At 53.4% G+C, this 24,084-nt stretch overlaps 1 protein-coding gene across 2 annotated transcripts; it reads left to right on the top strand.

Annotated features, from left to right (window-relative positions):
• The first annotated feature begins 177 nt into the window (after window positions 1–177).
• Window positions 178–10,426, top strand: NSDHL (NAD(P) dependent steroid dehydrogenase-like). 2 transcript variants are annotated; one of them, XM_036402421.2, is made up of 8 exons: window positions 178–255; window positions 811–861; window positions 3,062–3,223; window positions 4,290–4,436; window positions 5,481–5,609; window positions 7,481–7,623; window positions 8,114–8,216; window positions 8,817–10,426. In XM_036402421.2, the coding sequence occupies exons 2-8, from the start codon at window positions 841–843 to the stop codon at window positions 9,150–9,152; spliced, it is 1,041 nt and encodes a 346-aa protein (XP_036258314.1). In that variant the 5' UTR covers window positions 178–255; window positions 811–840; the 3' UTR covers window positions 9,153–10,426. The 2 variants fall into 2 exon arrangements, with proteins under 2 accessions (XP_036258314.1, XP_036258315.1); XM_036402422.2 differs by having other exon boundaries at window positions 184–202.
• Window positions 10,427–24,084: the final 13,658 nt, after the last annotated feature.

The raw sequence follows: 24,084 nt of genomic DNA, 5'->3' as shown, positions 1-24,084 counted from the left end.
GAAGGGGGGTTAGACCAATCAGCGAGCGGGAGCAGGCTGGCGCGATGCTCGCCCCAGGGAAAGAGGCGGGACCAGGGCGAGTGGGGCGTGGTCTGGGCGGAAGCGCTGCGCTGACTGGTGGAGTGCGGGCAGGGGGCGTGGCCAGGGTCTCTGAGGGCGGCGGCGGCGAGAGGGCTCCGGGAGGGTCCGGCAGCCGGGAAAGGTGCCGGGAACGGAGAGGAACGGGTTGGGGCTGCGGGACAGGGCCTGGCATCTGTAAGGAGGGCCCTGGGGGCAGGGTGAAGGGCCCTCGGGGCAGGGTGAAGGGCCCTGGGGGCTGTGGGGAGGGAGCTGGGAGCTGTGGAAGCGTGCCGGGAGCAGGGGAGCAGGTGCTGGGGCCTGTGGGCGAGGCCCTAAAGGCCGAGGGGAGGAGGTTGGGGGGCTCTGGGATGGACTGAAAGAGCTGAGGGCGAACTGGAGCTGCAGCAGTTCGTCAAGTGCATTCTGGAGAGGGATGAGATGCTGAGGGACAGGGGGTGGAAGAGGAGGGTCACCCTGTGCCCCTGCTTTAAACCAGCTCGGTGCTCCAGCTGGACAGGCATCGACCCTGCCTCTTCTCTGCTTTTTCCTTGGAATTTCAAAGGAGTTTGCGAAAAATCAGTAGCAAAGAGCCAGGCCAGCACCTGTAGTTGCTGATTTAGTTTGGAAGAGCAGGGAGCATTAATTCCCTCTCTTCATCGTTCTTCAGCATGATGGCTTCAAAGCTTGATTTCTGTAACTAGAGATGTGTTATTTTATTGGGAATAAAAAATATTCTCCCTTTTTTTCAAGGATTCTGGTGGACAGTGCCTCACCCAAGCCATGGCCACACGCCTCAGATCGGTGAGTTGGGGCCTCAAATGGTGCTTGGGGAAGTTTTGTCTTGCAGAAACAAATTCATAAATATTCTGCCCATCACTAGGGAAGACATGAGGCTGATCCTGCATTAATGATAATTCTGGGGGTAAAATATGATTTTCCAAGGTATAATTTGGGTAGGTTGAATTCATACCTTAAAATCAATACAGACATGTAGCTTGGCTTGCCATAAATATTATGCTGTGCAATATCAAATTATAGAGAGTTTATCATAAAATTATATATAATTGTGGCCCTGGATACCTGGAAGTGTCCAAGGCCCGGTTGGATGGGGTTTGGAGCAGCCTGGGATATTGGAAGTGTCCCTGTGGAAGGCGGAATAAAATAAACTTTAAAATCCCTCTCGACCCAAACCAGTCTGGGATTCTGGGATTCCTTTGCAGCCTCTGCAGTGCTCTAGGACTCAGAGGCAGAGGGCAGCATTCTGCTGCAGTAAAACTTCACTTCAGGCACATCTCAGAGCAGTTGGGGTGCTCTTGGCTCCTGGAGAGTGCACGGCCATCAGGGAATGCCAAAACGGTGTGGAGTGGAAGGGACCTAATGGGAACGGGTGCAGGGAGAAGGGAAATGTCCGTGGGAGGGAGTGGCTGCCTTTGAGGAGAGGCTGAAACAGTTTCTGTCCCCTCAGCAGCCATCCTCCCTCTGACTGAATCCCCTCATCTTCTCCAATGCCACATCTGTTCATTGGCTGAACACTTCCAGGGCTGGGGACTCCAAACCTCCCTGGGCAGCTGTGCCAGGGCTTGGCCCCTCTTTCAGTGAAACAATGTCCCCAATGCCACCCTGACCTGCCCTGGCCCAGCCTGAGGCCGTTCCCTCTGCTCCTGTCCCTGTTCCCTGGAGCACAGCCCGACCCCCCCGGCTGTGCCCTCCTGTCAGGAGCTGTGCAGAGCCACAAGGCCCCCCTGAGCCTCCTTTGCTCCAGGCTCAGCCCCTTCCCAGCTCCTCTGCAGGCTGAGCCCCTTCCCAGCTGCTCCTCACAGGAGCTCCAGACCCTGATCAGACTCTCCTCTGCATGGCCCATCCCAAATACCTGCTGCAGCTTTGATGTAACTCAGGGAGCTCCTCACATTTCTCTTGTGGATCACCCAACACTTGGCAGCAGAACCTTTGAGGATGTGGCCTTTCAAGAGTTGTGAACAATCCCTGTCTTTGTGTGACTCCCTCAGAGCTCTCTGCAGAGGTGGGGGTTGTGTTACAACCAGGAGTAAAACTCTCCAGCCAGCACAGAGCATTCTTTGTGTAACAGCTCCCTCAGACTCAGGGCTGGATGTTCTGTGCTGGCAGTGAGGTCTTTGGTCTCAGTCCAGTCAGACCAGTGGCCAGCCTGAACTCTGTTAATTAGTGACTCCAATCAATGATTTACAAAGCCTAAAGAAAAAGAAGGAAGAACTAATAGCTGAAAAGGACAGCCCCTGCCTTTACCTGGCTGCTTTCTTGGCTCTGAGTGTCACAGGTTCTGATCATGGTGATGGTTTTAATGCTCTGAGTTAGCTGTGGCAGGAGGCTGAGGCAAATCACAGAATCATCCCAGAGTCCCAGGCTGCTCTAGGTTGGGAGGGACCTTAAAGCTCCTCCAGTGCCACCCCTGCCATGGCAGGGACACCTCCCACTGTCCCAGCTGCTCCAGCCCCAGTGTCCAGCCTGGCCTTGGGCACTGCCAGGGATCCAGGGGCAGCCCCAGCTGCTCTGGGCACCTGTGCCAGGGCCTGCCCACCCTGCCAGGGAACAATTCCCAGTTCCCAATATCCCATCCATCCCTGCCCCCTGGCAGTGGGAGCCATTCCCTAGGTCCTGCCTCTCTGTGCTCTTGTAAACCATCTCTCTCCATCTCGCAGGCTCCCTTCAAATTCTGTTTGCTTTGCTATCCAAGCAGAGTTCATGGGGACCAATCTTTCTTTCCTTCTCTCCTCCCTGAGCCTCTTGGTTGTGAGCATGAGGCAGAACCCCAGAACCCCAAAATCAGAGTGCCTGCACTCGTAACTCCCTGGGACAGCACAGAGCTTTGATGTCCCAGTTCAGATTCCTCTGGTGGAGCTGCTGAGCAGAATTGCAGCTCACTGAGCCCCAGGGAAGCTCAGGCCGGTGTGCTGTGTGTGTGCCTGTGTGTCAGGGAGGTTCTCCCTGTCCTGACCTGTCCCTGTCTCTGTCCCTGTCCCTGCAGGCTGGCAGGAGCTGCACCGTGATCGGGGGCTCGGGGTTCCTGGGGCGGCACATGGTGGAGCAGCTGCTGGCCAAGGGCTACAGCGTCAACGTCTTCGACATCCAGCAGAGCTTTGAGAGTGAGCAGGTGACCTTCTTCCTGGGAGACCTGTGTGACAAGGAGGTGAGGAAGGAACAGGGGCAAATGCAGGCCTTGCACTTTTGCTTGGAAGCCTCTGAAGGAAACAGATCTGGTGTCTGATGTCTGGATTCTGCTGGAAAGAGCAGGACTGTGACCGTGTTCACAGGGGTCTGAGGATGAGGGAAGAGATGAGGATCTGACTCCATGTTTCAGAAGGCTTGATTTATTATTTTATGATATATTTTATATTAAAACTATACTAAAAGAATAGAAGAAAGGATTTCATCAGAAGTCTGGCTAAGAATAGAAAAGGAAAGAATGATAACAAAGGCTTGTGTCTTGGACAGAGTCTGAGCCAGCTGACTGTGATTGGCCATTAATTAGAAACAACCCCATGAGACCAATCCCAGATGCACCTGTTGCATTCCACAGCAGCAGATAACCATTGGTTACATTTTGTTCCTGAGGCCTCTCAGCTTCTCAGGAGAAAAAATCCTAAGGAAAGGATTTTTCATAAAATGTGTCTGTGACACAGGACTGCTTTGTGCCTGGTGCCTTGCATTACTGTTAGCTGAGATTTACAGAGTAATTACAGCTCCTGGGCTAATTGCAGGGGGCTCTCCCAGCTCTTCTGTGCTCCATGAGAGTGGCACAACTCATATTCCCAACAGTCAGGGCAGGATGAGTGGGAGCCTTGGCCAAGACCTGTGTGAGCCATGTGGGAGGTGACTTTGGGACAGTCACCTGCACTCAGCCAGTGCCATGGGGAGCTTTAAACCTGCTGCTTCCTCAGGGACCCAACTCCAGGGAGTCCTGAGCCTTGTACCTGCACCTGGGGATTGCAGGGAGTGCAGCCTGGACAGCCTCCAGCTCTGGAGAAGCTCCCAGGATTTCTCTGGGAAGAGGAGAGGATGTGGTGTGTGCTGAGGACAGGACATTGTGGAGATCCTGGATGCTAATCCCATCCAGCTGCCCACCTTTATGGAGGAACATGACTTGAAATGCAGCTGTTTCCATGAAAAAACCTGCTTTATTTCCCTGCTGTTATTTTTTCCTGATATCCACCACGGCTGTTGCTCCATTCCCTTCCCCCCCATGTTTCCTGCAGGCTCTGCTGCCAGCCCTGCAAGGAGTGTCTGTGGTGTTCCACTGTGCCTCCCCAGCCCCTTCCAGTGACAACAGGCAGCTGTTCTACAAGGTGAATTTTATGGGAACCAAGGCAGTCATTGAAGCCTGCAAAGAAGCTGGAGTGCAGGTAAAGCTGGAAAAGCCCTGGAGACCAGGAGGGGCTGATGGACTTTGTAACATTGGCAGCACAGGCCAGGGCCAGCCTTGTCTGAGAGGGGGACAAAGGGCTCTGTGGTACTGAATTCCCACTTGTCCATGAAAACCAGTGGAAGAGAGACTCTGGGTCTCCTGCTTCCTGCAAACTCAGTCCCTGCTTGCCACAGAAAACCACATTGTGATTGCAATGGAAAAGCTTCCATTAAAATCTGTCCTGCCTGGGAGTCACCCTGGGAGAACAACACCTCACAAGTGGCTTCTTTCCTGCTTTCATAAGGGGACAGCCCAGAGATGGCTTTTCCAGCAGTGGGAAGACTCATGGCATCAATTCCCTCCCTGAATTCCCCACCATGGAGTGAGGAGGAACACAATTGTGCCATAATCTCAGTGCCATTTGGTTTAGAAAGGCAATTGCCCACAAAAGAAGAGCCTGAGGAAGCCAGCCTGGAATTGGAGACTGAATTTTCTCCCTAAATTACCTTGATATCCCATGAGTTTTCATTTAAATTAATTTATTTCATTTATTTTAAATTTATTTATTATATTAATTTCATTTATTTTCATTTCATTTATTTCATTTAAGTCACCAAACAAAAATATCCAAGGTTTCTTTTTTTATTTAATCCACTGTGATCTGTTATTGCCAAGATGAGCAAATCTTTCTTTAAAACACTGGGGGTGTGTTAAGGGTTCCAAGCCTCTGATTTTCCTGGAGATGTTTCCCCTGGATTGACTGCCTTGGGGGTTTGTTGGAATGTTTTAATCTCCTTTAGGTAGCATTAAATGATGGGACAGAATGAATTAAAAGGAGGAGTTCTCTCACCTGCAGTTTCTATTCATCTTCTATTAGACTCAGGTTATTTTCTGTAGGATCAGTTGGTTAAATATTATCATTATTACCATTATTATCATTATTATCATCATTAGTACCATTATTATCTTTACTCAGCCTTTGTAAATAATGACCTTTTTATTTTAGGCTTTAAACAGCCCTTTTCTCCCCTATCTCTTGCAGAAATTGGTGTTAACCAGCAGTGCCAGTGTAGTTTTTGAGGGCACAGACATAAAAAATGGCTCAGAAGACCTGCCCTATGCACAAAAACCTATTGATTACTACACAGAGACCAAGATCCTGCAGGAGAAGGTATTTGCCAATGGTTAAATTGTTATTTTGGGATGTATCTACTTAATAAAAAGAGAATACAATCAATCTGTGGCATGACTTGCCACAGAGGTTGAATGAAATGCTGTGTGACACTGCAGAGGTGGTTCCAGAACTGCCACAGGTGTCACTGCCATGGAGCAGCCACAGGATAATCCCAGTTCTCTGCCACAGCTTTGGTTTCACAGCAGTCAGGGGAGGTTTTTGTCCTCTCTGCTGCTTTTCCTGATTTGCAGCCTGAATTTGGAGTTGGGAATGTGAAAAAGGCACTGAGTGAGGAGGAGAGGAGGAGGTGGGAACATGGCCTGAGCTAAGGGGCACAGGCCATTACTGAAAACAGTCATGTTAAAAAACATCTGAGAGTTCACTGCTTTGGACACTTGCACAGCACCAATATCTGCTCTTCTCATGCTCTTACTGCTGCAGCATCTGTGTTTAAATATGGGATTACAATGTTTTCAATCAAAGGCAGCAGACCTTTTTGGATCCTTTTTCCATGGCTTGCATTCAGCTGGGGAAAGTATCTGTGCTTTTTGTGCCAGAAGACTTGAGAGTCCCTTCCATGCTGATGCTGACAGTGTGAGAGGCTGGAAGGAATTTCCTCCACAAGAGCTTCATTAATTTAAATTGTGCAAACATCTGTTCCTTCCCCAGCACTTTGCAGTGACTGATAAAGGGGAAGCTGAGGAGCAGCAATCAGAGGTAGCCCCAGTGCTGCTGATTATGGCTTTGTTTTGGGGGAAACTCAAAGGATTTTTTCTGTGCCTCCTCCATAGAAATCCCAGCAGCTGCTGGAAATGAAAACACGTTGTTTAGGAACTCCAGGAGAATGAAATCTGCTCCAGAGCTGCTGAATGTGCTGCTGGAGCTCCAGGGAGATGGATCAACCCCTCCTGAGAGAGATCCAGGAGGGCTGGGGTGGGTACAGCTGGGAGGGACAGAAATGGAATTCCTGAGTGTCCTTCTCTGCTCCAGCTCCTGCACAGGGTTCCTCTGGCTTCTGGGGTGTTCAAAGAGAGAAGCAAAGCCTTCCCTTCCTTTGTCAATTCATTAAGTGCTCAACCATAAAAACTGATTTGTGTCTGGTTTTCTTATCAAGGAGAATTGGGAAAAGAGATGAGAACAAAGGAAGAGCCACTTGGAAAGACAGGAGGGGATAATAATTCTTCCACTGGTTCCTCCCAAGGAGATGGGGAGCCCCAGCCCCTTCAGTGATGATTGTGGGATGTTGGGACCCTGGGTGCTGAGAATTTGAGACTTTCTGTGCTCACAGGCTCTCACCCCCAGGAGAACACTGCATTGACCTGAGGCTGTGGAGAAGCTTCCAAAAGGGAATGACAGAGCTGGGATTGTGGGTGTGGAGTTTGGATAGAAGTGTGTGAGATCACAGGGTGGAAAACTTAGAGTTTAAGGGTTTAGAATACAGTAATATATATAAAACAAGATGGAGGTTTTAGGGTGGAGGCTGCTCCTTCTTCTCCACCTTCTTCTGCCATGGGTTTGGGTGGTTTTGTGTAATTGGATAAAAAAGTCCCCATTGCAGGGCACAGGTGGTTGGTTATTGGGTTAAAAGTAACAATAATTGAGGTATCATTTCTTAACTGGACAGTTTATCCTTAAAAGGCCTTGTAGAGAGAGAGATGGGGCTCCATTTTTAGTTTGTTAGGGTGAAGTGCTGGGTAGAACTCAGGGTTTTTGAGATTGTAACATAAATAAGCATCTGAGTCCCAACAAGAAATACCATCTCCCACATTTATTCCCAACCCTGGCAGAAAAGAAGTTAAGACTCCATCGTGGGATGCATTGCTGAGCTCTGTTTTCCTTCTTGATCTCCTTCTCCTCTTTCCCTACAGGAGGTGCTCAGTGCAAACGACCCAGACAAGAATTTCCTCACCACTGCAATCCGTCCCCATGGAATATTTGGTCCCAGAGACCCTCAGCTGGTTCCCATCCTCATCCAGGCAGCTCGGAGTGGCAAAATGAAGTTCATCATTGGGTGAGCAAGGCCCAGGCATTTCAGAGCTGGGCCAAAGTCAGTGCTGGCTCTACAAAGCCCTTTTGGAAGGGAGCAAAAGGAGATCAGTTGTGTTGTTTCTTTTATTTTTCACTTTCCAGTTTTTTTTTCCTTAAAAATCCCATGTCAGGGGCTCACTCCCTGCCAGGGTCAGTGTCCATAATGCCAGAGGAATATCCATGAGGAAAGCTGGCATGGCTTGAGCTGTTAAAGAGCTGTGCCATTAATATGAGACAGCTCAGATTACTTGCTGTTAATTTATACCACTTGTGGTGTTTGAGGTTCTGGCAATTAAAATCCCTATTAAATATGAAACACGAAAAGTATGGTCTGAAATTGCAGCACCAGAGAATGAGAGAAGAGGAAACTTGGGATGAATTTATTCTGCTGGAAGTCCTTCCTTTTGCCACAAGGCAAAGGAAGATTCTCAGCCCAGCTTGCCTTTGGGGCTAAATTCCTTTTCTGTGTGCAGGGATGGAAAGAACTTGGTGGATTTCACCTACGTGGAGAACGTGGTACATGGGCACATCCTGGCTGCAGAAAAGCTGCACAAAGGCTCTCCCCTGTGTGGGAAGGTGAGGAGGGAGGGGAAGGGAGGGGAGGAGGGAAGGGATCCCCAGCCTCTGCTGTGGGATGCATGCTGATTCCTGAGGGCCCTGCACATCATCCTGGAGGCCAGAAGCTCCAGGTATTCCACCTGTGGTGAGCATTGAGTGCAGCCACCTGGGCCGAGCTGGATGGATATCCTGGAATTTCCTGCTGTAAAACTCCTTGGGAAGGGCAATCCAGGCAGAACTGGGGGCAGCCAGGAGGCACACATGGAAACACAGCAGCTTTTGGGACACAGTTCAGAACAGGAGGAGCTTTTCCAGCTTTTCCTGGTCCTGCTGTGCTCTGGGCACACTGGGGTGTTTTAGCCTGTCTGCGTCTGTGCTGTGGCAGCCAGGTTGGTTGACATTTATGAGGAATCCTGGCCTCTGGAGTGCTGGAAGCAGCTGGTTTCCTTGGAGAAGCAGGATTCCCCCTCTTCACACAGAGGTGGGCAGTGCAAAGCAGTTTGTCAGGATGGTGTGTGCTCATGTCCTCACATGAGCAGGAGAGGGGCCAGCACAGAGCCAAATCTGGGAAATCCACCATAATTTTAACCCCTGGTTTCTCCTCTGCCTCTCTTCCAGGCCTTTCACATCACCAACGATGAACCAATTCCCTTCTGGACGTTCATGTCCCGCATCCTGACCGGCCTGGACTACGACCCTCCCAAGTACCACATTCCCTACTGGCTGGCCTATTACCTGGCCCTGCTGCTGGCCCTGCTGCTGGCCCTGCTCAGGCCCCTGGTGACCATCAAGGCCACCTTCACACCCATGAGGGTGGCCCTGGCTGGCACCTTCCACTACTACAGCTGTGAGAGGGCCAAGAGGGCCATGGGCTACAGCCCCGTGGTCAGCCTGGACGAGGCCATTGCCAGGACTGTGCAGAGCTACCCCAGCCTGCGCCGGGCCAGGGCCTGACAGCCTGCCTGGAGCCTCTCCAACCTGTTTGCCATCATTTCTGACAGCTTAACATGGAGCACAGGGCACCAGTTCCCAGGAAAGAGGAGTTTTCCTGAAGGCTCTGCTCCTCCTCCTCCTCGCCATTCCATGTGGGAGCTGTGCTGACAGTTTGTTTCTTGGATGTGACTTCTTGTTTGGAGACTGCTGCTGAACTCTCTGGGCTGTGAATAAACACCCTGCTGTGCCCTCTTCAATCCTGAGCAGGCACACCAGCATTCCTGCTCCCTTCCCTCCACCCTTGTCCCGTGTTTTGTTGCTCTGGTGACAGCAGCCATCCCTTCCCAGAGCTGCAGGCTGGGTCACAAACACTTCCTGGGGCTGGCTCCCCTCTGCACTTTGGCTTTGCTCTCCACAAGAGAGCCCCGTGCTAGAAAGGATTTCTGCCACCATCTCTTAAATCACTGCAGCTCTTCTGGTTTTCCCTCCATGATCAGGGGGTGGTTTGGCTTCTCCCTGAGGCAGCAGAAGGAACCCACAAGGACTGTGTTCACTTGTGGCTTCATTCCTTTGTCCATGCAGGATTTATTTCTGTTCCAAAAGAAGCCAAGTAAATCACACAGAGCTGACTTTGCAGCTTTGTGTCCCATCTCTGAGAGGGCAGATCCCACTCTCAGCACAAACAGGATGTAAATGATTCCCTTTTGGGGCACAGATCTTTGGCAGCAGCCCCAGCACTGTTCTGCAGATCTGCAGTGCTGGGAAGATCTGCAGCACCAAGCTGCTCCTCCCTGCCCTGTCAGTGCTGCTCACGGGGATTTTTGGTGCTCTGACCACTTAGTCCATGAAAAAACCTCTTTTCCACAAGGAAATGGATACAAAGCAACAGGCCCCAAGCTATTTCCTCTGACTTGTATGTTAAATGTTCTTTGCCCTCTAATCTTTCTAAGCACTTCAGTTCTGGTTTGGTTTTAAATGAGGGGTTTAGGTTCGAGCTGGAGTTTTGCCCTGTGCAAATTCCTGGATCCCTGGGAGTTCTGGTGTTTCAAATTTCAGAAGGCTGGAAAATGCCTCAGTCACAGAATTATGGAATCCCAGGATGATTTGGGTGGGAAGGGACCTTAAAGCTCATCCCATTCCACCCCCAGGGACACCTTCCACTGTCCCAGGCTGCTCCAAGCCCCATCCAACACGGCCTGGGCACTTCCAGGGATCCAGGGGCAGCCACAGTCTCCTTAACCTCAATGTGCTGCTATAATCTGATTGAATGTCTGATTAAATGGGTTTTATTTGAACTTCTGGCTGTTTTCTGGGGGAAAAAAAACCCACATTGGGCTTTTTTTTCCTGGGAACGTTGATTTGCTGGTTAACAGCTGGTTTTACCAACCTTGACCTTGCTGGCAAACACTGGCCCCAGGTGCTTGGACCAGCTGCCACCACCCTGCTGGGCACTGCTTAGCCCCGGGGCAGGGACAGCCCTGCCCTCCCATGGGGAGGGAAGGATCCAGGATTTCCCAAAGCCAAACCAGAGGTAAATGACTACATCCCTGTTGGATTATGCCCTTTTCTGACTTAGAGAGAGGCATTTTAAAAACTTTTATTCCATTTTCAGTCTCATGTGAAGGGTGAGACAATACAGATGTTAAAATTCACACTATTATAATCAAAAGCTTTCTATCAAACTTTAAAAATTCTCTACAAATTCACTGCCCACACCTCAACTTCAGCCTCTAGGTGGCATTTCCCAGCCCAGCAGCTCCAATCCACCCCAAAAATGCTGTGGCTGTGCTTGGACACAGGGCAGGGCAGGGTCACTGCTCTCCCTGTCCTGGCAGGGGGAGCTGAAGGGGCTCCCTGAGCAGAAGGCCCTGGAAACTGAGCTCAGCTGGACCAGAGGGGTTCAGAGAGGGGTTCCCTCTCCCAGGGAGGGAGCCAGAGCTTTGCTGGGCTGGGGAGCAGCACCCAAGGCAGGCTGTGCACACCTGGGCTGGGAAGCAGCACCCAGGGCAGGGCTGTGCACACCTGGCTGGGGAGCAGTGACAAGGTGGCACTGAGGGGAGCAGCACCCAGGGCAGGGCTGTGCACACCTGGCTGGGGAGCAGCACCCAGGGCAGGGCTGTGCACACCTGGCTGGGGAGCAGTGCTCAGGTGGTACCGAGGGCAGGGCTGTGCACACCTGGGCTGGGGAGCAGTGACAAGGTGGCACTGAGGGCAGGGCTGTGCACACCTGGCTGGGGAGCAGTGACAAGGTGGTACCAAGGGCAGGGCTGTGCACACCTGGGCTGGGGAGCAGTGCTCAGGTGGCACCGAGGGCAGGGCTGTGCACACCTGGGCTGGGGAGCAGTGCTCAGGTGGTACCGAGGGCAGGGCTGTGCACACCTGGGCTGGCAGCTCTCCCAGTGCAGTCAGGGAGCTGCCAGGCTCCTCTGGCTCTGAGCACTGCTGTTTCCCAAGCCCAGGCAAACAGGGAGTGCTGGAGCCTGGCTGTGCCTCCATCCCTGGCCACAACAGCAGAGCCTTGCTCCATCCACAGCCTCTTCCAGCCCTGTTCCAGCCTCCTCCTCTCATTTTCCAACTCTAACAGACATAAATCCTGTCCTGGGATTTTGGGGCAGTGATGAGATCCTTCTGTTGTGCCCTGGATGTGTTTTTGTGCCACCTCTTCAGCACTGGGAGGGTGTGGAGCTGCTGGAGCGAGTCCAGAGGAGGCACCAGGATGCTCAGGGGATGGAGCAGCTCTGCTGGGAGGGAAGGCTGAGAGAATTGGGATGGTGCAGCCTGGAGAGGAGAAGCTTTGGGGTGACCTCACTGTAGCCTTGCAGTGCCTGAAGGAGCCAACTGGAAACATGGAGAGAGACAATTTACAAGGGAGGGAGGGACAGGACACAGGGCAGGATGGATGGGATATTGGGAATTAGGAATTGTTCCCTGGCAGGGTGGGCAGGCCCTGGCACAGGTGCCCAGAGCAGCTGGGGCTGCCCCTGGATCCCTGGCAGTGCCCAAGGCCAGGCTGGACACTGGGCTGGGAGCAGCCTGGGACAGTGGGAGGTGTCCCTGCCATGGCAGGGGTGGCACTGGGTGGGTTTTGAGGTCCCTTCCCGCCAAACCATTCAGGGATTTTTATGGCTTCAGTCTGTATTCTGTGTGTGTCAGCGAGCAGAGGCTGTGAAGCAAAATTGCCATTATCAAACTTTCCTTCCAACCATCCAGGATCAAATGCAGGTGCAGTCTGTCCCTGTCAGAACACTCAACAGGAGCTCCCCACGACTTCAAAGAGTTCCCTGGAGCACTCTCATCAAACTCCTTATCTCCCTCTCTCTGCTTTCCTGGCTTTTCCTTGCTGCAGCTCCTCATTTTGCTGACCTGAGATTGGTTTTGGCACTGGGAGAGATAAGGAGAGATCTTCTGTTTCTTATCCTGGAGAAGGGAGAGGGAGGGAAGGGAGAGGAGATTACAAGTGCTTTTCTAGGTGGAGTTAAAGTAACCAAAACCTCCATTTCCCTCTTACAGGGATTGCAGAGGGAACCTGCTCAGGAGGATTGACCAAGGAATTCCTTTCAGTGCTGCCCTTGGAACGTGGGGGAAGCCCTGGTCCAGACACACCTCCAGAGAGGAAAAAGGGTGGCTTGGGTGTAATTACCAGAAATAGATAAGAGGAAAAATGGATGAAAGCAAGTCAGAAATGGCTCTGCATGTCCAGGGAGCAAAAAGGCTCGGGGGGCACTCCAGGGGTGTGCAGGAGGTGAACAGGGCTGGGCTGGGAGCAAGCTGGGACAGTGGAAGGTGCCCCTGCCCATGGGGTGGAACAGGAGGGGCTTTGAGGTCCCTTCCAAGCCAAAGCATTCCATGATTCAGTGAGGTTTGGGAGCAATGTGCCATGTGCACCCTGCAAGCACTGGGGGATCTCCAGACACAGGATCAGGGCCTCACTGCAGGGCTCCAGCTCAGCATTTTGGGAAGCTGTGGAAGGGGTGTTTTCTGTCCCAGTACACCCAGTTACCCCAACGTGCTGGTGGCAGGGAGCACCAGGACATTCCCACAGCTCCAGCCGAGGCTGGGCTGGCTCTGCTTCCCGGGAGAATTCTCTCCGAGTTTCGCTGTGCTTGTGCAAGCCCCGGGCCGGTGCCAGGCCCACGGGGGAGAGTGGTGCAACCCTGCCCTGTCAGGGCAGGGGGAAGAGCAGCTTGTTTGCCTCAGAGCCTGCAGGGAGCTGGCCGAGCCGCTGAGGATAAATCAGCATCTCCCTGCTTGCGCCAGAGCGGCTTTGGGTGTTGTGGTGGCACCGCGGTGTCCCCGCCACAGCTCTGCCTCTGCCATGCCCCGACTCTGCTGACAGCACCACTTTGTGTTGTGCTGGCACTCCTGAGCCCCAGGAGGGTGCAGGTGTGTCCCTGAGCACGGGCAGGTTGCTGTATTCCTGCGGGGAATCCTTGGGACAGACAATGCCCTGCTGCCACCTGCTATTAGGAAGGTGAGGCCTGGCGTTCTGACAGAGCTCTGCAGTGACACCTCATGAAAAACCAGTTTGATTCCCTTGTAACAAATGGGTGTAGTGGTTTTACACCCTGCGACTCATCACGGCTGGGCTTGGGGCTGGTGGCACCTCTGCAAAGGCCTGGGCACTGCAGGGTTCCTGCCCTGCCCTCCCCCTCAGCACCAGCACCAGGGAGGGGCTGCACGGAGTGGCATCGGCAAAGCAGGAAATGTTCAGGGCAGCTCTGGCTCTGGAGTGGGCTTGGTGGATTCCTCACCACCAGCAAACACAATTCTCCCCACCAGAAAATACATACCAGAAAATGTTACAGGATGTTGTTGTGGCTGTTCAAACACAGGCTGGGCTGTGAGGCTGTCTCTGGGCAGGAATCACCTTTGCCATAGAAATGATTTGGTAAAACCCCTTTGCCATGAAATTGGCTGCCTGGATTTCCAGGGTGGAGCAGGTTCCCTGCAGACATCCCTGTTCCTGCAGGAATGAGCTGTGGGGTTACAGCTGCTCTGGAAGTGGCAGAACAAGGATCAATCAGTGCCAGCTGTGGGGCATCTCCATGAGAAAGGGTCTTTGTGCTTTCCTGGGAGAGCAGATCTTATGAAAATCCATTTCCTGGTGAAGTCAGACATTCCAGGCTGAAATTTACTTGGTAACAATAATGTTTTTAACTGGAGCTGGGGAAAAGACTCTGTCTTCTTGCTCTCCCATGCTGCAGGAGTGTGTGTGTATCCCTGGAGAAGCTGGGGCATTGGGATGGGATTCAGGACCTTGCTCCTGCTCTGGGCTGGGCTCAGGCACAGCTTTACCTGAGCCTTGGCTCATGGCTGAGGAGGGGGCCAGGCCTGCAGGGTGGGGGTTCAAGCCAGATCCTCTTGGTTTTAATCAGATTCAGTGGGAAAATGGAAAAATTCCCCTCTTGGATTCCGCTCAGGTCGGGTGAGTACAAAAGACTTTTTGTGTTGCTGACTTCAGCACACTCAGGTTTCCTCCAGAGGTGTGCAGGGCTCCTGTGCTGCTCCAGGTCTCTCCTGCCAGGGAGACAAGACTGGTGTCTTTTCCTGGAGCATCCTGAATTTGGCAGTGATTAAGTCCCACTGTGAGCAGCTCCCTAGCAGAAATCCAGAGTCCATCCCTGAGCCTCTGGCAGAAGCTGTCAGCTCCTTCAGGCCCTGCATGGCCACACTGAGCTCACCCCAAAGCTTCTCTTCTCCAGGTGAACAGTCCCAGCTCTCCCAGCCTTTCCTCCCAGCAGAGCTGCTCCATCCTCTGCCCATCCTGGAACCTCCTCTGGGCTCTCTGAGCAGCTCCAGGTCCCTCCTGTGCTGGCCCAGGGCTGGGGTCTCACTGAGGGGCGGAACCCCAATCCCTTTCCTGCTGCCCATATTGTGGGGATGCATCTCCTGAGCCAGCAGTGACCCCTGGGTGCTGCTCTGGGAGCTCCTCATCCTCTCAGTGTTTGATGTTGAGGTGCTCATAACAAATACCTTTTATTTTTGCCTGGTTTTTGAACATTCAGCATGGAACAGAGTGTTCCCACTGGGAAAAACCAGAGCCTGGCTGTCCCTGTGGTGCCTGGGGACCCGGTGTACCTGCAGGGCTGGCCAGGCCAGGCTGGGCTGTTACTCACTGCTGTTTCAGGGGAGAGCCAGGACAAACCTTCAGCAAACGCTGCCATGACTCAGGGCTTACCGAGAATAAAGCTGCTCTGTCAGCTGGAGCCCTGGAGCAGAGGATGCTGTCCCAGGAAGGGTCTGGGCTGCGTTTTCCAGCCCGCTTTGAACCACTCCGGCTCCCCTGAGCTGGACCCCGAGCCCGCCCCGCCGGGAGCTCAGGGCGCGGCCCTGGGAACAGCCCCGCTTATCTGAGCCGGGATCAGCGCAGCCACCGAGCCCGGCTCAGCTGAGCCCGGCTGCTGCTGAGCCCCAGCAGATCGAGGGGGAGATCTGGGGCTGCAGTAACGCCTTAACGCCTGAAAATCCCTGATGTCATCCTCACAGTGCTGCTGGGAGCCAGGGCTGGGTCATCGGCCCTGTTCCAGCACATCCCGATGGGATGGGGTGCGATGGGATGGGGTGGGATATTTGCCCATCATCCCACAGCAGGAGCTTTCCTTTCCAGCTGCTACAGGCTCAGCATTTCCTGTGCTTGAATTGGGGTCAGGGAATCCTGTTGGGGGCTTGGTTGGGGCTTCATGACCTCCAGGGCTGGAAGAGGCCACGGAGCTGCTCCCAAGGGCTGGAGCCCCTCTGGAGCCAGGCTGGGAGAGCTGGGGGTGCTCACCTGGACAGGAGAAGCTCCAGGGAGAGCTCAGAGCCCCTGCCAGGGCCTGAAGGGGCTCCAGGAGAGCTGCAGAGGGACTGGGGACAAGGGATGGAGGGACAGGACCCAGGGAATGGCTCCCACTGCCATAGGGCAGGGATGGATGGGATATTGGGAATTGGGAATTGTTCCCTGGCAGGGTGGGCAGGCCCTGGCACAGGTGCCCAGAGCAGCTGGGGCTGCCCCTGGATCCCTGGCAGTGCCCAAGGCCAGGCTGGACACTGGGGCTTGGAGCAGCCTGGGACTGGTGGGAGGTGTCCCTGCCATGGCAGGGGTGGCACTGGAGGGGCTTTGAGGTCCTTCCTAACCCAAACCATCGTGGGATTCTCTGGTTCTTCCCATGCTGTGGCAGTGCCAGGCTGAAGCCCTGACTCCTCAGGACAGCTCCAAAGCCCCAGCCCCAGCTGCCAGGCTTTGGGGATGGGCAGAAAGGGAGTCCCAGGGTCTGGCTGTGCCAGGCTGTCCCCACAGCCGGCCCTGGGGACCGTGCGGTGACCGGAGCAATTAGAAAGGGAAATCAAATGAGGACGAGCGGAATGCCCGGCAATTTCCTGTGGCATTATCACACCTGTGGGCCTCGGTAATGAGTTCCAAGTAGACAATCAGTGTCGAGGGCTAATTACAGCAAGGCTCCCTGATGCTCCCCGGGTACCACCGCTCCAAAGCGGCTCCGAGCCGGCGCTCGGGGGTCCCGCTCCCCCTGCCTGGGGGCAGAGCTCGCCCCGAGCAGAAATTCCGTGGGGTGAGAGCTGGGGGGCTGCTCGGGGCTGTGCCAGGGCCCACAGGGCTGGGGAATGCCAGGAATGCAGAGCGGAGCCTGCAGGGAGGGGAGCCCGTGCCGCCGAACGGAGAAACCTGTTTGATTCCCCTGCAGGGCCAAACACACCCAAGTCTCCTCCTCAAAACAAGGCTTGGCTTCCCGGGGCCGGCCCTCCCGGCAGGTGGGGGCTCAGGTGTGCCACAGCCGTGCCAGGCCCGCCCGGAGCCGCCGCTGCCGCCGGGAGAGCTCCGCGCCGAGAACCGCGGGTACGGCCGGGAACGGGACCGGGAACGGGATCGGGAATGGGAACGGGACCGGGAACGGGAATGGGAACGGGAACGGGAACGGGACAGGGAATGGGAACAGGAAGGGGAGCGGGAGCGGGGCTGGTCAGCTGGGGGAGAACAGAGGGCTGCGCTGCCCTGCCCTGCCAGGGACACCCAAATCCTCCTGCCCCACGGAACTGGAGCTGCTCAGGGGTGTCTCGGATCAAAGCGTGGCTCTGCAGGGATGGATGGGGCTCCTGCAGGAACGGGCTGGGGCTGAGCTTTGGCTCCGGGGCTTTGTTGCACCTGTCTGATCTCAAATTCTCTCCCTGCTCACGGCTCCACATCCTCCTAAATCCCTTTTCCCCGCTGGATTTCCGTGGGGCACAGCAGTGCCCTCCCTGGGACAGGTCTGGGTGTGGGCAGGGTCCGGAAAACTCCGGGAAAATTCAATCCTGTGACCCCGACAGCCTCCGCAGAGGTCTGGGGGAGCTCCAGCTCTTCCTGCCTCCCCAGCCCTCCGTGCCAGGGCTCCCGTGGGACACAGGGGCTGCAGGCAGAGATTTCTGCCTCTCTGCTGCTCTGCCTTGTTTTGTTTCTGCCCGAATCAGGGTGAAATCAGCACCCTGGGAAGGAGTGGCAGAGCTGGCACGGAGGAGAGAGCACCTCCCTCTCTCTGCCCTTGCTCCATCCAGGGAATGTCATCCCCATTTCCCTGTCCCAGCCCTGCTCAGGACAGACCCCACAGAGGAGGACGAGCTGTGCTCACCTGGGCAGGGATGTCCTTCCTCCTCAGCCGGACCTGGAGGTTTTCTTTAGGATATTTTATTTCTTTTAATATAAACTCAGTTTCTTTTATTCATCCAGCCAATGACTCAGTACATTTCTTCCCAAAAAAATTTACCAGGACTTAAGTGGAAGTCCCAGTTTCCACGAGTGGCAGATTTTAGCTTTCTTTTACAAAAAAAAAGTTGTGTTTTCTTGGCAAAACTTTGTGGTGTCTCTATGATGTCATGTGGCTTCAAGGAGCTTTTGTCCTGCTCTGTCTGTGGGTCAGTGACACAAACACAAAGCTCCACCTTTGACACAAAACCCATTTTTCCTTCCTTTTTCCTTTCATCTTTGAACATCAAGGCTCAAGGTCAGCGATGTGTGGGTGTGGTGAACGTCCTGCACATCCTTCCTTTTAAACCCAGAAATTAGCTGAGCAATTAGGAATTAATTCCATGTAATTAGAGCAATGAAACTGCACACCCAGGATGGTGAAGATGACCCGAGAGTTTCTGGCAGTAGCAGGGGGGAGCTGTGCTGGGGGTGGTCCTGCACGGGCAGGGCTCAGGAAGTTCGTGCCGCCCTTCCCTGCCTTCAGCAGCTCCAGGCTGTGCCAGCTTCAGCAGGATCTGATGTTTTTGTGGGATGTGTGGTCGTGAGTGAATGAAAGGAAATTCTAACTGGGCATTTGCAGCTTTTCACACATTGTGTGGAACGGGTCCGTGTTGCTCCTGTTTGTGAGGTCTGGGCAGGATTTCCCCCCTCCAGCTGCAGATTTCCATCCCTCTTCCCCAAGCTTAGGGGAAAAGAGACCTTCACTGTCCTCAGGTGATGGAGGGAAGATCCCAAGGGAATGTGGTGCTGGGGTGAGGCTCCTCAGAGCTCCCACAGAGCCCCCAGGCTCTGCTGCAGCCACAAGGGGGGTGAGGACAGAGCTTCAGGATGGACACCACAGGAATTTCCCCATGGAAAGGGTGCCCAGGGCTTGGCAGGGGCTGCCCAGGACATCTGGACTGCCCATCCCTGGAGGTGGCACTCAGAGCTCTGGGCTGGGGACAGGGTGGGGATGGGGCACAGGTTGGATTTGGTGATCCCAGAGCTCTTTTCCAGCCTCAGGGACTCTGGGACTGGGAGTGCTTCTGGCTCATGGACCAGGCAGGCATGAGCTGTTGTGTTGCACAATCCCAGAAGGGTGGATTTAATGTTTGATTGAAGGTTGCCTGGACTGTTTCAATTATTGAATTCCTGATTGTTTATAGCTTGACTTTGGAAATCTCCTGGTGCTTCTTAAATATCTCCAATGTTTATGGAACAGCATCAATGTTAACCAGTCACTATCTGGAAAAAGGGAAAGGTAGGAATAAAAAGCTGGTCCTTCAGAGCAGCTGAGCATTGTCCAAAACCTGGAATCCCAGACTGGTCTGGGTTGGGAGGGACCTTAGAACCCACCCAGTGCCACCCCTGCCATGGCAGGGACACCTCCCACTGTCCCAGGCTGCTCCAGTGTCCAGCCTAGCTTTGGGCACTGCCAGGGATCCAGGGCAGCCCCAGCTGCTCTGGGCACCTGTGCCAGGGCCTCAGGCTGGGTCTGGACCTTCAGAGGCTCCCTCAGAACCTCCCCCTCCAAGGAGAGCCCCTGTGTGCAGGAGGTGCTCTGGGATCCTCGGGTGCAGGCTGTGAGCTCCCAGTGTGCAGCCTGAGGTGCAATTCCCATGGCCCCTCGTGCCCCCAGGAGCAGACAGCAGGACAGGAGTGTCCATCCCCCCAGGAATGGGATGTGCTTCAAGTCAGAGCTCAGAGGAGAACTAAATGCAGTTTTAAATTACTGCCTCAAAAATGGCACAGCCACTGGCCCAGGTGCTGCTCCAGCAGGAGCTGGGGTGGGTCTGGCTGGATTGGGGTGGGTCTGGCTGGGATTGGGGTGGGTCTGGCAGGGGTTGGGGTGGGTCTGGCCGGGGTGAAGGTGGATCTGGCCAGGGTGAAGGTGGGTCTGGCAGGGGTCAGGGTGGGTCTGGTAGGGGTCAGGGTGGGTCTGGTAGGGGTCAGGGTGGGTCTGGCAGGGGTTAGGATGGGTCTGGCAGGGGTTGGGGTGGGTCTGGCAGGGGTCAGGGGTCTGGCAGGGGTTGGGGTGGGTCTGGCCGGGTCGAGGTGAATCTGGCAGGGTTTAAGGTGGGCAGGGTTCCTTCCAGCTCCTGTTGTCCCCTCTCAGGGATCAGGTGTCGGGTGACATCAGGGCAGAGCAGGGACAGGGTTTGCATTGTGGGCTCGGCTGGTGCTCAGAAATTCGAGTCTGTGCCCTCTCGGGAGGCAGTGCTGGGGGCTGGACCTGCCTGCCAGGCCAGGTAACCTGTGCCAAAGGAAAGGAAAAGCCTCCTCCCCCTGCTCTCCTTCCCCTGGGTGTCCAAAAGCCGGGCTCCAGCTGCTGAGTGCCACCAGATCGGTGCTGGAGCCCTGGGTACTGAGAATTTCAGACTTTCTGTGCTGCCAGGCACTGAGCCCCAAGAGAACACTGCATTGATCTGAGGCCGTGGAGAAGGCTTCCAAAATTTAATGATATAGTTGAGATTATAAGTTTGAATAAAAGTGTAATATCACATAGTAAAAAACTTAATGGTTTAGAATATAATAATATATATATATATAACAATATAGAAGTTTTAGAGCAGTAGCTAGTCATTCTTCACCTTCTTCATAAATTTAAGGTGTATTGTGTAATTAGATAAAAAGTCCACATTACAAACCACAAGTAGTTAGTTATTAAGTTAAAAATAAAAGTAATTTAGTGTCATTTCTTAATTAGACAGTTTATCCTTAAAAAGCCTTATAGAAAGAAAAATACAACTCCATTTTTTCAGTTTTTTAGTAAAGTACTATAAAACTCACAACTTATAAATATAGTATATATATATAAATATAGTATGTATATAAGTAATAGAAATAGTATATATAAAAGTAATAAAATAAATAAAGTATAGTATATATGAAATAATATAAATAAAACAATATAATAAATAAAGTAATATAAATAAATAATAAAGTAATATAATAATAAATCTATAAACAATAAATATAATAAAGTAATATAAATAAAAGCTAATAAACATCTAAGTCCAAACAAAAAATACCATCTCACACATTTAATCCCAACCTTAAAAAAGAAAAGAAAAAGGCAAAAAAAAAAAAAGCAGCACAAGTTCTTCCCTTGCACATGGAGGTGGGGACCTGGCCTGGAGATAGTCCTGGAGCCAAAACTCTCAGCAGGCTTGAGGAGGCTCAAAGGAAGGAGGTTCAAACCTCTTGCAGGCTTTAAATCCATTTTAATTTGAGGCTTGTGAAGGTCAGAACAGGCATCAATTATCCTCAGAGCAGGAGGTTTTTCCACATGACTGCCCTGGGTGCTGTTTGCAGCCTCCGGGTCAGCGGCCAAGGCCTCCATCAGTGCCCAGGCCTAGGGAAATGAGGCCTGTGCTGGCAGCCAGGGGCAGGGGGAGCAGGGGACAGATCCTTGGAGAGCTCCAGCACGGGCTCAGCTGGTGGGAGCAGAGCCTGGAGCTGCTGCTGGGTCACCTCGGGTGGCACCTGGGTCCCCACAGAGCCCGGATCACCGTGGGCAGGACGGGATCACTTCAGAGCTGGGACCACCAGTGATGCCCCGTGGGTTTGGGCTGGGGGAAATAACCCTGGTGAGGGCACAGGTTGTGTGAGGAACCCAGAGTTTCACCCCTTGTCCAGGAGTCCAGAGCCACTGAGGCTGGAAGGGACCTTCAAGGTCCTCCAGTGCCACCAGGGCCTTGCAGGGACAGGGAGGGCAGCAGAAGGACCTGGGGGTTCCTGTCCCAAAGGGAGCTGAGACAGGAATCAGCATGGGAGAGTGAGTGTGGGGCTTGGGGCATCCCATCCCAGGGCCAGGAAGCCAAACACGGGGAGCAGGAGTGCTGGAAGCTGGGCCTGGCTGCAGGGACACTTCAGGGGTCTCAGGGCACCCGGTGCTCCCAGGAGAGCTGGATTTATGGGATCAAAGCAGCTCCATTCACTCTTCCCAGGGTGCCACCCTGATTTTTTAAGATTTTCTAAGCCTTCTGATGTTTACATTCTTGTAACGAACTTTTTCACGCACTTTCTGTAAATAACTTATTGTTTTGCATTCTTTTATAGAAGAAGAGAAATTTAATAGACTGTTAGTTTGTCCAGTGTCATTGGAGAGGTGGCACTGTCACCCTCCAATCCACTGTCACTTTTAGAAAACTATAAATGTTAGAGTCAGAAAATAAACTGCCCTTTTGTTCACCTTGAGAGCAGCAGTGTGTGCACTCGTGTTGTTTTGTGTCCTATAGAGACACCAGGGCATTCCTTCAGTCCTCAGAGCTGGGTCCAGCTGGGATCCAGCTCATCCCCAAGGCACATAAGGTGCTGTTAGGCTCAAAGGAGCCATTACCCCAGGTGCCCACAAACTTCAGGCTGAACTCCTGTTTTTAACATTTCAAAGTCCCAGCTGAGCCACCCCAAAGCAGGGTGGCCAGCAGGGAAGAGGAGCTGCCATCAGCTTTGAAAGAACAGCAAGTGTTTCATCTCCTGCAGGGTAATTCGAGCTGTTCCAGTGCTTTTCGTGGAAAGCAGATCCTTTCCAATTAAGGACTGTGCTGCTGATTTCAGGCACTTGAAGAATTTCTTAGGGAAGAGTTGGTGTGGCTGTGCCTGCACTCCTGAGGGACAGGATGGGACAGGATGGCTGGGCAGGGACAGGTCACCCTCACAGGGCCAGGGCAGCTCTGCAGCCTCGGGCACAGCTGGAGGTGCCCCCTGGTTCATCCACGGGCTGTGATCCATAGGGAACACTCCCTGCCGGGGATGGGAGAGGAGTCTGGGGTGCTGGAGCTGCTCCAAAACTCCGGGGCATGGAAAGAGCCGGGGCAGGGCAGGGACCCCAGGGAGTGTGCAAGAGGGAGAGCTGGGCTGAGCCCTGCCCCTGAGCCGGGCCCTGCCCCTGAGCCGGGCCCTGCCCCTGAGCCGGGCCCTGCCCCTGAGCCGGGCCCTGCCCCTGAGCCGGGCCCTGCCCCTGAGCCGGGCCCTGCCCGTGAGCCGGGCCCTGCCCCTGAGCCGGGCTGGGCCCTGCCCCTGTGCCCCTGAACATTGCCATCCGAACAAGGTTCTGACCATTTTCCTTATTAAATAGCCTGGAATTGCTTTCCTCATTAAGTAGCTCGGAATGGCTTTCCTCATGGGATGAGGAGCTTCAGAGTGTCCTCAGTGGGACACTGCAGCCAGGCTTGGTCCCAAACCAGGGGATCTGTGGCTCTCAGCAAAGCTGCCCGTGAGCCCCAGGGCTTCCCAGAGGTGGGAACGAGCTGTGTGTGTTGTCTTGGTGGTGTTCCATGCCTTTGGAAATGGGATTCTGTGTTACTTAGCACGGGTTTAAGCAGCAGCTCCGTTTGCAGTGTGCAGTCTGAGGACAGAGTTTAATGGCATTTTGGTCCTGTGCAGAGAGGACATTTATCTCCTGTGCTGGGTGGCTCATGTTGGATGCTTTGTCAGTGGGAATGAACCATTTTTATGGATCTCCTGCTGCCTGGGACATCCCAGTGCCCCATCCCAGAGGCTGGTATCCAAAGCTGAGCACCCAGTTGCATTTATCCAGCACACAAAATAAGGGATTTAAAGTACCAGGGACATGAGCTGAACCATAAATCACAGGTTATTCCAAATACCAGAAGGAATACTGGAATATCAGCTGCCTGTTGCATATTTGGATGGCACAGGGGTGGGTGTAATGCTTGGGAATGTTTGCAGAGGGAGAGGAGCTCTGGGGAATTGTTCATGATCCCAATGGGAAGAGCAGGGGATGAGCAGTGGGCAGATCCCTGGCTGAGACAAGCCAGGGGAGGAGGCTTTGCCAAGCTCAATGCCATGAGATCAGCACCCAGCATTCCTCCTGGGCACGTGGCTTCCCAGGAATACTGTAGGGACAGGCTCACCAGCAGGGAACAACAACCTCCTTTGAGATTCTCCCAAACAGGGTTGGGCCTTCTTATTTCTGACTGGCAGAGTCATTCCAGAATCCAGGAGAGAGTTTTGGCAAGGGAAGACTGGGAGTGGTAAAAGCTGGAAGGCGTCCCTGCCATGTGGAAGAGTTTGGAACTGGAGGAGATTTAAGGTCCCATCCAACCCAAACCATTCTGGGATTCAATGTGGGATTTTCTCCTCCAAAACCAAAAGCTGGTCCTGCAGCTTCCATGGAAAATCTAGGAGTGCAAACAGAACTGAACCATTTCTGACAAACACAGCCAGGTGCTGAATTAACCTGGATCCTTCTCATCCCACCTGACACAAATCCCAAGGGATCCTTGAGGT

Source organism: Molothrus ater, chromosome 14, assembly GCF_012460135.2.
Source record: "Molothrus ater isolate BHLD 08-10-18 breed brown headed cowbird chromosome 14, BPBGC_Mater_1.1, whole genome shotgun sequence".
Lineage (NCBI taxonomy): Eukaryota > Metazoa > Chordata > Aves > Passeriformes > Icteridae > Molothrus > Molothrus ater.
The sequence above is the reverse complement of the archived record's forward strand: the minus strand, read 5'-3'. Positions and strand labels throughout refer to the sequence as shown.

Coding starts and splice junctions, on each gene's coding strand:
- NSDHL (XM_036402421.2), top strand. CDS start 841: ATGGCCACACGCCTCAGATCG. Junction 4,437..5,480: donor GCAAAGAAGCTGGAGTGCAG/GTAAAGCTGGAA, acceptor TATCTCTTGCAG/AAATTGGTGTTAACCAGCAG. Junction 5,610..7,480: donor CCAAGATCCTGCAGGAGAAG/GTATTTGCCAAT, acceptor CTTTCCCTACAG/GAGGTGCTCAGTGCAAACGA.